The sequence below is a fragment of the Sinocyclocheilus anshuiensis genome, unplaced genomic scaffold (genome assembly GCF_001515605.1).
Source record: "Sinocyclocheilus anshuiensis isolate Anshui unplaced genomic scaffold, SAMN03320099.WGS_v1.1 scaffold2585, whole genome shotgun sequence".
In the NCBI taxonomy this organism is placed as follows: domain Eukaryota; kingdom Metazoa; phylum Chordata; class Actinopteri; order Cypriniformes; family Cyprinidae; genus Sinocyclocheilus; species Sinocyclocheilus anshuiensis.
The window spans coordinates 166,311-180,008 of record NW_015542593.1 but is presented as its reverse complement, the minus strand read 5'-3'; the positions used below and the strand labels follow the sequence as shown (position 1 = coordinate 180,008).

At 42.2% G+C, this 13,698-nt stretch overlaps 1 protein-coding gene across 4 annotated transcripts in view; it reads right to left on the bottom strand.

Moving 5' to 3' along the window:
* Nucleotides 1-13,698, bottom strand: part of LOC107694473 (centromere-associated protein E-like) — a 54,510-nt gene that overhangs the window by 1,361 nt on the left and 39,451 nt on the right. For 3 of the 4 annotated variants that reach the window (XM_016494170.1, XM_016494172.1, XM_016494171.1), the window contains exons 40-53: nucleotides 12,835-13,014; nucleotides 11,090-11,245; nucleotides 9,952-10,032; nucleotides 9,769-9,867; nucleotides 9,493-9,675; nucleotides 9,206-9,421; nucleotides 7,979-8,185; nucleotides 7,696-7,899; nucleotides 2,500-2,634; nucleotides 2,200-2,312; nucleotides 2,017-2,114; nucleotides 1,067-1,160; nucleotides 316-569; nucleotides 186-242 (exon numbers count right to left, since the gene is read on the bottom strand). In XM_016494170.1, the coding sequence (XP_016349656.1) occupies nucleotides 186-242; nucleotides 316-569; nucleotides 1,067-1,160; nucleotides 2,017-2,114; nucleotides 2,200-2,312; nucleotides 2,500-2,634; nucleotides 7,696-7,899; nucleotides 7,979-8,185; nucleotides 9,206-9,421; nucleotides 9,493-9,675; nucleotides 9,769-9,867; nucleotides 9,952-10,032; nucleotides 11,090-11,245; nucleotides 12,835-13,014 (2,077 nt within the window). The remainder of the gene's footprint in view (nucleotides 1-185; nucleotides 243-315; nucleotides 570-1,066; nucleotides 1,161-2,016; nucleotides 2,115-2,199; nucleotides 2,313-2,499; nucleotides 2,635-7,695; nucleotides 7,900-7,978; nucleotides 8,186-9,205; nucleotides 9,422-9,492; nucleotides 9,676-9,768; nucleotides 9,868-9,951; nucleotides 10,033-11,089; nucleotides 11,246-12,834; nucleotides 13,015-13,698) is intronic. The other variant, XM_016494173.1, reaches the window with a different exon arrangement.

Below are 13,698 nucleotides of genomic sequence, written 5' to 3'. Positions count from 1 at the left end.
AACAAAAAACCCCTGTTTTCCCTGGCTTGGAAAAAAAAAAAAAAAAAAAAATCCTGACTTTCAATGTCTAGAATAGACCTTTTAAAATCCCATGATATTTCAGAAATTCCATGACCCGTGGGAACCCTGCAGGTTAAACACACTGGAGTGTGTTAGTGAAGAACACCCCACACGTGAGCATTTACCCTCTTCATCGCTGTCTGAAGAATCCAGGAAGGACTCGGCTGGCGCACAGGCATCCTCTAACATGAACACACTCACAGTAACTGATCTGCACGCGTGACCGTATGAGACACGGCAGCAGCGCTCACGTACCTGGCACCGCCTCGAGGCTGGAGTTATCGAAGAACTGTGGGGGATGCTTGAGGGGGACAGGAACGCTGGAGCGCACGTCAAAGAACTTGCTCTTGGGCGAGTCCAGGAAGGTCTTCTTGGGCGAGTTGAGTTCGGTCTCTGTCAGAGGAGGAAGGCGTTTGGTTGGCGTGCATGGAGCATCTCGCTGGCTCTCCTTCATCTTGTACGCTCTCCGCTTCCATTTGTTGATTTCCTCCTGCTGCTTGCTCACCAGACTGCATGAGGAACCGTTAGGAAAGGTCTGAGTAATGCTTATTAACAGAGAGGAGACACAGATTATAGAATGCACTTTTTAATATCAAAAATTAAAGTGATCCTGGATCGGTGCATAAGTTGATTAAGACGCATTGTTTTTAATTTTTGTTCAAACAGAGTGTTCTGATGAGGGGGGTTAAAACCAGGACAGAAAATAGCCTGTTACTGCTAAATTATGATGTTTTTTTGATGTAAAAATCTTGATAAGATAAGTGCAGCTCAGAGAACAGTACAAAAAAAAAAAACAGAGGCAGTTCATGACTCCTTTAATAAATGTGCATTAGTAATATTTTGCTCGATGCGCCCTCTTGTGGCCTCAGGAAAGCCGCCAAAAGCGTTTTCCCCCTAACTGAAAGTATGCCTTTTAAATTCGAATATTGATAATATTTAAATGCAAAATTCGAATTTCAGCCGTTTTGAAGGCAGCAGAAGTGACGTGATGTTTCGGTGCGGTTACCTCTCAAACCGAGCGTTCTTCTTCTGCAGCTCCTCCATCTTCTTCTCTTTGGTGCTCGAGCACAATTTAAGGTCAAACTCATCGCCGTCTATGACTGTAGAAGACATTTAAACAGATCAAACGATGAGAAATCAGCACGAGATGTGCATAAAACACTTAGAAAGTCACATCAACACTCTTATGCGCTCAACTAAGTAGGATAAATGTCTTATACGGTAAGAAAACATGCGCATAAACTATGATAGAAACACCTTTACTGAATAAATTCCTTAATGCGCATCAAAAAAGACGTGAGTTTGTGATGGGACAGAATAAAACTGGACTAATCAACAGACCGATCTCATCGCACTGCATCTGAAATGCTTGAGCAAAGTCTCGTCAGAGTGCTTCGTTATAATTAACTCTCAGAACTGCGTTCCTAAACAGCAGACTGCGCACGTCTGCGCGCTCTGAAGCTCGTAGTTTATTGTACACACAAGTTATTATATACAGTGCCTTCTCCTGATGCAGCAAATTCAGTTTTCTTCGTGATGTTTAGCGCAAGTTAATCAGGAAGTTCTCTTCAACGCACTGGATGGAAACGGTGCTTTATTCGCAAATGTTTTATGCGATATTCCAATTTTGTGCATAAGTTTAATTCGTAACTTTGGATGGAAACATAGCTAATGCTGACCTAAAATGCACAATGTTTGCCCTCTCTCTCTCTCTTCAGCGTTCCCACATCTCAGACCTCAAATACATCAAATATCACCCTTTTTAGACAGTTTTGAAGTAAAGATGAAAGAAAATACTATATAAAACTTATTGAAGCAACCAGTTCTTCCACCCCCCCCCTCACAAAAACACTTTCTCACTAGATCGAAGCAAATCTCACAGGTGACACATTTTGATCTCAAAAAAGTGAGTTGTCACTGAAAGGTGAGGAGGTGCATCTATGCTAAGTGTCTCACATGACTGTTCATCGTCCTGTTGCATTTTCCTCAGGGTCTCTTTCAGCTTGCGGATGACATCGGCTCTGTGCTCCAACACGGAGGTCATCTGTGCAACTCTAGAACGAAACAATCACAGAAACACATTAAGCACGCTCTTCCCAGACTGAACCGTACGTCACAGGATCAGCGGCTCACACATACTCCTTCTCTTGACTTGTGGTGACCACGATGTGATCCAGCTCCATTTTGACAAGTTTGTCTTTGAGGGCGGCGAGATCAGCAGCTTCTGGTGTCATGCTCCTCCGAGCCAGAACCTGCAGGACAAATTACGGGGAAATGGAGAATCAAAAAATGCATTCTGTCACACAAAATGAAAATCACATTATATTCAGTATTTAATTGGAAAAGCTTGGATATGGTGCAGGTGAACTGAAACGTGTTGCACGGCTCTCAAACACCAAGCGTATAGTGACCTGCACAAACACTCAACTATTAACCAACCTCTGACTCTGTAAGTTTGTCTCGCAAGCTCTGGATCAGGGCTTCCTTCTCCTTCAGTTGGCTGCTGAGCTCCTGGAGCTGAAGATTTGAGGCGTCAGCTTGGACCTTCAGCTCCTTCATCTGCTCCTGAATCTCCTGCCAGACGAACAAAGGTAAGTGTTTGGAAGCCCTTAAAAACATGTTCTGTAACAAATCGCTGTGTTGATGCTACCATCTAGTGATTTGTAGGCTTTACATACTCGAATCAGATTAGTCAAGTCTTGCCTATAGAATCGTGTGTGTGTGTGTGTGTGTGTGTGTGTGAGTGAGAGAGTGTGTGTGTGTGAGTGAGAGTGAGAGTGTGTGTGTGAGTGAGAGTGAGAGTGTGTGTGTGAGTGAGAGTGAGAGTGTGTGTGTGAGTGAGAGTGAGAGTGTGTGTGTGAGTGAGAGTGAGAGTGTGTGTGTGAGTGAGAGTGAGAGTGTGTGTGTGAGTGAGAGTGAGAGTGTGTGTGTGAGTGAGAGTGAGAGTGTGTGTGTGAGTGAGAGTGAGAGTGTGTGTGTGAGTGAGAGTGAGAGTGTGTGTGTGAGTGAGAGTGAGAGTGTGTGTGTGAGTGAGAGTGAGAGTGTGTGTGTGAGTGAGAGTGAGAGTGTGTGTGTGAGTGAGAGTGAGAGTGTGTGTGTGAGTGAGAGTGAGAGTGTGTGTGTGAGTGAGAGTGAGAGTGTGTGTGTGAGTGAGAGTGAGAGTGTGTGTGTGAGTGAGAGTGAGAGTGTGTGTGTGAGTGAGAGTGAGAGTGTGTGTGTGAGTGAGAGTGAGAGTGTGTGTGTGAGTGAGAGTGAGAGTGTGTGTGTGAGTGAGAGTGAGAGTGTGTGTGTGAGTGAGAGTGAGAGTGTGTGTGTGAGTGAGAGTGAGAGTGTGTGTGTGAGTGAGAGTGAGAGTGTGTGTGTGAGTGAGAGTGAGAGTGTGTGTGTGAGTGAGAGTGAGAGTGTGTGTGTGAGTGAGAGTGAGAGTGTGTGTGTGAGTGAGAGTGAGAGTGTGTGTGTGAGTGAGAGTGAGAGTGTGTGTGTGAGTGAGAGTGAGAGTGTGTGTGTGAGTGAGAGTGAGAGTGTGTGTGTGAGTGAGAGTGAGAGTGTGTGTGTGAGTGAGAGTGAGAGTGTGTGTGTGAGTGAGAGTGAGAGTGTGTGTGTGAGTGAGAGTGAGAGTGTGTGTGTGAGTGAGAGTGAGAGTGTGTGTGTGAGTGAGAGTGAGAGTGTGTGTGTGAGTGAGAGTGAGAGTGTGTGTGTGAGTGAGAGTGAGAGTGTGTGTGTGAGTGAGAGTGAGAGTGTGTGTGTGAGTGAGAGTGAGAGTGTGTGTGTGAGTGAGAGTGAGAGTGTGTGTGTGAGTGAGAGTGAGAGTGTGTGTGTGAGTGAGAGTGAGAGTGTGTGTGTGAGTGAGAGTGAGAGTGTGTGTGTGAGTGAGAGTGAGAGTGTGTGTGTGAGTGAGAGTGAGAGTGTGTGTGTGAGTGAGAGTGAGAGTGTGTGTGTGAGTGAGAGTGAGAGTGTGTGTGTGAGTGAGAGTGAGAGTGTGTGTGTGAGTGAGAGTGAGAGTGTGTGTGTGAGTGAGAGTGAGAGTGTGTGTGTGAGTGAGAGTGAGAGTGTGTGTGTGAGTGAGAGTGAGAGTGTGTGTGTGAGTGAGAGTGAGAGTGTGTGTGTGAGTGAGAGTGAGAGTGTGTGTGTGAGTGAGAGTGAGAGTGTGTGTGTGAGTGAGAGTGAGAGTGTGTGTGTGAGTGAGAGTGAGAGTGTGTGTGTGAGTGAGAGTGAGAGTGTGTGTGTGAGTGAGAGTGAGAGTGTGTGTGTGAGTGAGAGTGAGAGTGTGTGTGTGAGTGAGAGTGAGAGTGTGTGTGTGAGTGAGAGTGAGAGTGTGTGTGTGAGTGAGAGTGAGAGTGTGTGTGTGAGTGAGAGTGAGAGTGTGTGTGTGAGTGAGAGTGAGAGTGTGTGTGTGAGTGAGAGTGAGAGTGTGTGTGTGAGTGAGAGTGAGAGTGTGTGTGTGAGTGAGAGTGAGAGTGTGTGTGTGAGTGAGAGTGAGAGTGTGTGTGTGAGTGAGAGTGAGAGTGTGTGTGTGAGTGAGAGTGAGAGTGTGTGTGTGAGTGAGAGTGAGAGTGTGTGTGTGAGTGAGAGTGAGAGTGTGTGTGTGAGTGAGAGTGAGAGTGTGTGTGTGAGTGAGAGTGAGAGTGTGTGTGTGAGTGAGAGTGAGAGTGTGTGTGTGAGTGAGAGTGAGAGTGTGTGTGTGAGTGAGAGTGAGAGTGTGTGTGTGAGTGAGAGTGAGAGTGTGTGTGTGAGTGAGAGTGAGAGTGTGTGTGTGAGTGAGAGTGAGAGTGTGTGTGTGAGTGAGAGTGAGAGTGTGTGTGTGAGTGAGAGTGAGAGTGTGTGTGTGAGTGAGAGTGAGAGTGTGTGTGTGAGTGAGAGTGAGAGTGTGTGTGTGAGTGAGAGTGAGAGTGTGTGTGTGAGTGAGAGTGAGAGTGTGTGTGTGAGTGAGAGTGAGAGTGTGTGTGTGAGTGAGAGTGAGAGTGTGTGTGTGAGTGAGAGTGAGAGTGTGTGTGTGAGTGAGAGTGAGAGTGTGTGTGTGAGTGAGAGTGAGAGTGTGTGTGTGAGTGAGAGTGAGAGTGTGTGTGTGAGTGAGAGTGAGAGTGTGTGTGTGAGTGAGAGTGAGAGTGTGTGTGTGAGTGAGAGTGAGAGTGTGTGTGTGAGTGAGAGTGAGAGTGTGTGTGTGAGTGAGAGTGAGAGTGTGTGTGTGAGTGAGAGTGAGAGTGTGTGTGTGAGTGAGAGTGAGAGTGTGTGTGTGAGTGAGAGTGAGAGTGTGTGTGTGAGTGAGAGTGAGAGTGTGTGTGTGAGTGAGAGTGAGAGTGTGTGTGTGAGTGAGAGTGAGAGTGTGTGTGTGAGTGAGAGTGAGAGTGTGTGTGTGAGTGAGAGTGAGAGTGTGTGTGTGAGTGAGAGTGAGAGTGTGTGTGTGAGTGAGAGTGAGAGTGTGTGTGTGAGTGAGAGTGAGAGTGTGTGTGTGAGTGAGAGTGAGAGTGTGTGTGTGAGTGAGAGTGAGAGTGTGTGTGTGAGTGAGAGTGAGAGTGTGTGTGTGAGTGAGAGTGAGAGTGTGTGTGTGAGTGAGAGTGAGAGTGTGTGTGTGAGTGAGAGTGAGAGTGTGTGTGTGAGTGAGAGTGAGAGTGTGTGTGTGAGTGAGAGTGAGAGTGTGTGTGTGAGTGAGAGTGAGAGTGTGTGTGTGAGTGAGAGTGAGAGTGTGTGTGTGAGTGAGAGTGAGAGTGTGTGTGTGAGTGAGAGTGAGAGTGTGTGTGTGAGTGAGAGTGAGAGTGTGTGTGTGAGTGAGAGTGAGAGTGTGTGTGTGAGTGAGAGTGAGAGTGTGTGTGTGAGTGAGAGTGAGAGTGTGTGTGTGAGTGAGAGTGAGAGTGTGTGTGTGAGTGAGAGTGAGAGTGTGTGTGTGAGTGAGAGTGAGAGTGTGTGTGTGAGTGAGAGTGAGAGTGAGAGTGAGAGTGAGTGAGTGAGTGAGAGAGAGTGCTTTTTGGGGGCAAATCAAATTAAATTTGCTAAATTGCTTGTGCAAGCATGCTTTTAGTACAGCGCAACACCGATGCGCCGAAAAATCAAAAGTTAATTTACAGAATTAAATTAGAACAGAATATGACCCTGGAGCACAAAACCAGTCATAAGGGTCAATTTTTCAAAATTGAGATTTATGCATCATCTGAAAGCTGAATAAATCAGCTCTCCATTGATGTATGGTTTGTTAGGATAGAACAATATTTGAAAATCTGGAATCTGAGGGTGCAAAAAAATCTAAATATTGAGAAAATCATCTTTAAAGTTGTCCAAATTAAGTTCTTAGCAATGCATATTACTAATCAAAAATTAAGTTTTGAAATATTTACGGTAGGAAACATACAAAATATCTTCATGGAACATGATCTTTACTTAATATCCTAATGATAAAGTGTGAATGTCCATTTCATGCAGATTTAAGCCTGCATAACAGCGCCACTCTCCGTACCTCCATCTGTTTCTGCGTCTGCTGCAGCTGCAGTAACACTCGCTGATTGTCCTGCAGAAGTTCAGCCTCAGTTTTGGGTAAAGTGCCGTGTTGGGCTTGAAGCAGAGTTAAAGTCTGTCTCCTCTGATCCTCGAGCTGCTGCTTGGACTCGGCAGAGGCAGATATGAGTGGAGAGCGCACAGATTCGCATCGATTCAACAGAGCCTGTCAACGAGAACTGATGGTCAGGAAAGGTGCGGAACAAAGACACGTAGCAGCGTTTCAAAACACATGCATCACTTACGAAATAAAATGTGTTGAGATGCTCGGTGGCTTTGGAGCGGCGAGAGATTTGTCGCTGGAGCAGCTGTAAGACGGCAGAGGCCTGAGGAGATCCGAGCAGAGATCTCAGCTCCTCCAGATCACGGATCCGGTGCGGATGCTCCTCTGACACCATCACTGCGTGTTTGGATAAACCCTCCTCCAGAACCCTTACACCAGCCTCCAGTGTCTGATCAACACACAAATAAAACACATCAGTACCAGGATACTGAAAAATACGGCCAGGACGTTTATTTCTATAGCGGTTTATACAAGACAGATTGTTTCAAAGCAGCTTCACACAAAGAAAACAGGACAATAACAGCAAAGTCATTTCATAAGATGAATAAAGCAACTCTACAGAGGACAACAGTGTCACTGCTGGAGCGGGAGAAGTATAGTGGTTTCCACGGTAACGGCTGTAATCAAATAAGTGCTGCGTTCACAAATGCTACTTTATCAGGCAATACAGAAAAGACGAATTGAAAATGACATTGATGCTTTTCTGAAGACGGTCGGTTCTTTTCAAAGATACATTAATATACAAAGACCAGCGCTGCATTTTAATTTTGTACAAAGGCCAGCGCTGCATTTTAATTTTGAAACGTGCAGTGCTCAGTTTATTCAACGAAATATGTGACCCTGGAGCACAAAACCAGTCATAAGGGTCAATTTTATATATATATTTGATAAATCATCTTTAAAGTTGTTCAAATGAAGTTCTTAGCAATGCACATTACTAATCAAAAATTAAGTTTTGATATATTTATGGTAGGAAACACTAAATATCTTCATGGAACATGATCTTTACTTAATATCCTAATGATAAAGTGTGAATGTCCATTTCATGCAGATTTAAGCCTGCATAACAGCGCCACTCTCCGTACCTCCATCTGTTTCTGCGTCTGCTGCAGCTGCAGTAACACTCGCTGATTGTCCTGCAGAAGTTCAGCCTCAGTTTTGGGTAAAGTGCCGTGTTGGGCTTGAAGCAGAGTTAAAGTCTGTCTCCTCTGATCCTCGAGCTGCTGCTTGGACTCGGCAGAGGCAGATATGAGTGGAGAGCGCACAGATTCGCATCGATTCAACAGAGCCTGTCAACGAGAACTGATGGTCAGGAAAGGTGCGGAACAAAGACACGTAGCAGCGTTTCAAAACACATGCATCACTTACGAAATAAAATGTGTTGAGATGCTCGGTGGCTTTGGAGCGGCGAGAGATTTGTCGCTGGAGCAGCTGTAAGACGGCAGAGGCCTGAGGAGATCCGAGCAGAGATCTCAGCTCCTCCAGATCACGGATCCGGTGCGGATGCTCCTCTGACACCATCACTGCGTGTTTGGATAAACCCTCCTCCAGAACCCTTACACCAGCCTCCAGTGTCTGATCAACACACAAATAAAACACATCAGTACCAGGATACTGAAAAATACGGCCAGGACGTTTATTTCTATAGCGGTTTATACAAGACAGATTGTTTCAAAGCAGCTTCACACAAAGAAAACAGGACAATAACAGCAAAGTCATTTCATAAGATGAATAAAGCAACTCTACAGAGGACAACAGTGTCACTGCTGGAGCGGGAGAAGTATAGTGGTTTCCACGGTAACGGCTGTAATCAAATAAGTGCTGCGTTCACAAATGCTACTTTATCAGGCAATACAGAAAAGACGAATTGAAAATGACATTGATGCTTTTCTGAAGACGGTCGGTTCTTTTCAAAGATACATTAATATACAAAGACCAGCGCTGCATTTTAATTTTGAAACGTGCAGTGCTCAGTTTATTCAACGAAATATGTGACCCTGGAGCACAAAACCAGTCATAAGGGTCAATTTTTCAAAATTGAGATTTATGCATCATCTGAAAGCTGAATAAATAAGCTTTCCATTGATGTATGGTTTGTTATGATAGGACAATATTTGGCTGAGATACAACTATTTGAAAAACTGGAATCTGAGCGCGCAAAAAAATCTAAATATTGAGAAAATCATCTTTAAAGTTGTTCAAATGAAGTTCTTAGCAATGCACATTACTAATCAAAAATTAAGTTTTGATATATTTATGGTAGGAAACACTAAATATCTTCATGGAACATGATCTTTACTTAATATCCTAATGATTTTTGGCATAAAAGAAAAATGTATAATTGTGACCCATACAATGTATTGTTGGCTATTGCTACAAATATCCCCCAGCGACTTAAGACTGCTTTTATGCTCCAGGGCCACATATAAGCCTTTTGGAAAATCTATTTGTTTGACGAGCCTCCACAAATAACTCAATGTATGGAAAACTGGACATAATCTAAGGCCGATCAATCGATCGTCTTCTAAACATTATATTGTGATACATTTTTTAGCTATATCGCCCAGCCCTGTAGCTAAACAAAAATGCTCATACCTGCAGGTACTGCTGCCATCTTTCCAGCAGACGTGTCAGTCTCTGACCCCAGACCTGCTGGAAGTCATCCTGGAGCGCTCGGAAAGACTGTGACGGAGACTGAGCCGTGAGCGCGAGCAGGTCCTGCAGGCGAGACTCCTCAAACGAGGCCACATCACGCTGCAGCTGCGTCTCAAAGCGAGTCTTATAGCGCTGCGCCAGTCTCCTGTAAGCCTCCTACAGTGGTTTGTCCTCAGGTTAGCATTTCATCTCAAAGATGTTGGTGGTTGTGATTCGTGTACTCTTACCGCAATCTTGATCAGCACATGGTTCAGTCTGGTTGTTTTCTTGGTGTGTGTAACGACGACGGTTCTCCGATTCTTTGGAATAATCTGCAGCAGCTGATAGATCACGGCCCATTCTTCACGGTTAATAGCCGCTAAAGCATTAGTGGGACGGTCAATGATCAGCTGGAGCGTGGCAAAGGCCGCCTTCACATGGAGGAATAACCTCAGGCTATTAAAACCGTCTTACGACCACACACCATCATCATCATCATCATCTTCATCATCATCATCATCTACCTGCAGTTTCTCAGCAGACGCCTCAATCCCAGGAATCAGATGTGCAGATGGGTGTTTAGACTGATCTGAAGACACGCTGCAGTTCACCTCAGAGAGAGACTGAAACACAATGAGACGCAGCTTTAAAAGCTAGTTAAAGGAACCGGTTCTTCTGGGTTAGAACATGAAGAGACAGTCAGTCACCTGACTGAGGGAATGCACTTCAGATTCCAGCAGGATCTTCTGCTTTTCCAGCTGCTCTGCTTTTGATTCAGTGTGTGCCAGCTGTGGGAGTACGATTACAGTGAATATACACTTAGTGACATTACTCATTGGGTGTTTTCATAGAAGGACCATTTTTGGTTCTCCAAAGAACCTTTCGGTGATCAGCTAATAAAAGAACCATTTTTTTAGTGTGAAGAACATTTTAATAATCTAAAGTAGTAGTATTAGTATATTTCTTAGTGCTGTCAAACGATTAAATGCAATTAAATCACATCCAAAATAAAAATTTGTTTACATAATATATGCGTGTGTACTGTGTATATTTATTATGTATATATAAACGCACACACACATGCATGAATAAACGTAAGAAAAATGTTATGTTTATATATGAAATGTATGCATATATATTAAATTATATGAATATAAATATATACAAGTAAATATTTTCAAAATATATAGGCGTATGTGTATGTATTTATATATACATAAATAGACAGTACACACACATATATTATGTAAACAAAAACTTATTTTGGATGCGATTAATCATTTGACAGCACTAATATTTTTTATTTAATGCCATGTCAGCATCTTAGGCTATTACCATGGCATAAAATACAAGTATAACAAATACAATAAAAACCAGCAAACAAGTTATATTACACAAGATTTTTTACATTAACATATGATAAAAATTCTAAAACTTTTTTCTGGCAAAATTATACTAAACTCTTTAAGTGAGTTCACTTCATAAAAGATTTTTTTATGAACAGTCTAATAAAATATGTTTGACAGAAAGGGGAATCTTGCAGAACATGCTTTGAGTAGAGTCTTCACCTTTAAGCAAAAATGCTCGAGTCAGTCTTGTATGACATCTGCTAAATACCACATGATCAATCTAGCTTTAAGAGATCTGTTTGAAATCTCCGGATGGATTTCATGTAATTTATTACTTGTACATGTATTTAATAAAGAATAAAATAACCTTTTTCTACAATAAAGGAACCTTTAGTCCAAAAACCAGCTTTCGCAGCAACTAAACTCTGACGTCAGATCCAGTTAGTAGGAGTCGGATTTATTACACTGCTCTTTTCAGCACATTTTAAGTCCTCACCTTCTCCATCTTTCCCTCCAGTTCTCGTTTGAGCTGATCCCTCTCTTTCGTGGCGTCTCTTAACGACTCCAGGATCTTCTCGGCACAGATCTTCTCATTCTCCAGCTGATCCTTCAAGCCAGTGAGACACTCCAGCTCCTCTGTCAGCTGCTTCCTCTAAAGAAACGACAAAATTACTTTGTAACAGTGTTACCAACTACTTTTCATGGAAAGTTGCTGAAAGGCGAGACAATTTGTTGCTAAAAGCTGCTAGATGACATCATTATGTAATCAATGCAAAACTGCAAAGAACACACAATCAGATCACTCAAATCTCAGCAAAAAATATGATTATGAATACGATTTGAAATGTTAATTGAGATTTGTTAGTAAAACTAAAAAGATAGATTTATTAAAGCAATAATCCCCGTGAAGCTGTGGTTTACAGTGAATTTATAACAGCTAAGGGCCGTTGTTAGGTAAATTCACTGTAAACCACGGCTTCACGGGGCTTATTGCTTTTATAAAACGGTTATTCCATATACGTAGTAAGGTTTCACAAAATAAAACAGAGCAAATAAAGTGTAATGATATTAATAAAAACAGTATTCTTCCACCAAACAATGTAGCTCCTCAGAAACAGTTGTGGTTGCTACAAAGTGGTTGCCGAGCAACACACAAACGTAAACAAAGGTGTATGTTACTTTGTAGCGTCATTTACAACAGCTTCGAACGCGGCTCAGCCAATCAGAATCAAGCACCGGAACTCTCCGCTTTATAATAGATTTATTTTTAAATACAACATTGAAATATCGAACATTTACACATTTTTGATCATTTAAATTTTATGTATTTTCTTATTAACCAGTAAACAACGAACAATTATATTTTTTAAGCAGTGTATTGGTAGTTCAGGGTTTCCCAATACATTGATTTATTTGTGGCGGGCCGTCACAATATCAAAACTGACCGCCACAAATAGATTTTCCAAAAAGCTTTTGACTTCGTTGAAAAAAACCTGAGCACTGCATGTTTAAAAATCAAAAACCGGTGCAAGTGTTTTTATATCACTGTATTTCAGAAGGAAACCGACTTTCTTCAGAAAATTTTTGATGTTATTTTCATGCATGTAATGCCTGATTATATATAGATGGATATGTATATGGGGGCGGGGGAATAGTGTGTAAGGCTGTGGGAAACACTGTAGTTAGTTAGTATGCTACACAGTAAAGTCTGTAAAACAGAGCACAATGTACTGTGTTAATCTGAAGGAATTTTCTGTTGATTTTTCAGTTTTATTTTTTAAAAATGTTATTTAAAATTACGCATTGTATTTTGTGTTTTCAGGTTACAACTTTAATAATGTCCTGGCAGAAAATTACCAGTACATTTTCCATTTTTCTACGTAATCTTTAACTGATCTGATCAACAAGTGCATGTACAAACTAATAACAATGTGTTTTAATTATTGAACAATTGCAACTAGCAACTTAATCCACGTGATATATGCACAGCTAGACACCTTTGATTTCCTCTGTGTAAATTAGAGGGAAAATGTGCCTTTTTATCATTTGAGTTTCCAAATACACTTTAAAAACCGCTAAATTTGTTGCTAGGTGCTTTGTGAAGACAAAGTTGCTAGAGTAGTCTGAAAAGTTGCTAAATCTAGCAACAAAGTTGATATGTAATGAGCAGTTTTCCTGGGTGTGAGCAGTGTGAACTAAAATGACTGTATGGTGCAACATAGATATTATTAACAAGCTTACCATCTCCTCACTCTTCTGAAGACCCAGGCTCAGTGTTTCTCCCTCCTCTCTGCTTCTCTTCAGTGTGTCTTGGAGTTCATCTTTCTCTTTTGTAAGTGAGCGGAGGTTTGATTGGAGGTTTTGGATGCCTGTGTTTCGCTGGTCTCGTAAAGCGGAGAGATCTTCACTCATTAGACTCAGCTGAGAGGACACAGAACAAGAGACGTGGCGTTTAAATCACTCACCTGTTGTGTGTAAGGATGTTATCTTCTAACAGTAGGGATGTAACAATTCACTCAACTCACGATTCGATTCACGATTTTTAACAAAATGAGATTTAAGAATTATAAATTAAATGTGTCTTTATTATTGCTTGGACAAAATGCTGCACGTTTCTTTGTGAAATTGAAATATAACACTATAATATACTAATATAGCACTTGCATATTATTGCTCTTTTGTTGGTTTTGATTGCTTCTATTGTCCTCATTTGTAAGTCGCTTTGGATAAAAGCATCTGCTAAATGACAATTTTAATATAATGAAAATGTAAATACCTAAACTAAATTTTAAAACAAGCCCCAAATCAAATAAATAACACAAATAAATCTCTTCATATAACAAACTAAGGCTTTGTCTGTGCTCTTTCCATTTAAAATTAGAGGCAACCACTGCATTTTAATCACGATCCAAACAAAGATGCTGCATACATAAAAGTGACGTGACATGTGGCCAAGTATGGTAACCCGTACTCGGAATTAGTGCTCTGCATTTATCCCATCCAAAGTGCACAAACACAGCAGTGAACACACACACACCGTGAACACACACCCGGAGCAGTGGGCAGCCATTTATGCTGCGGCGCCCGGGGAGCAGTTGGGGGTTC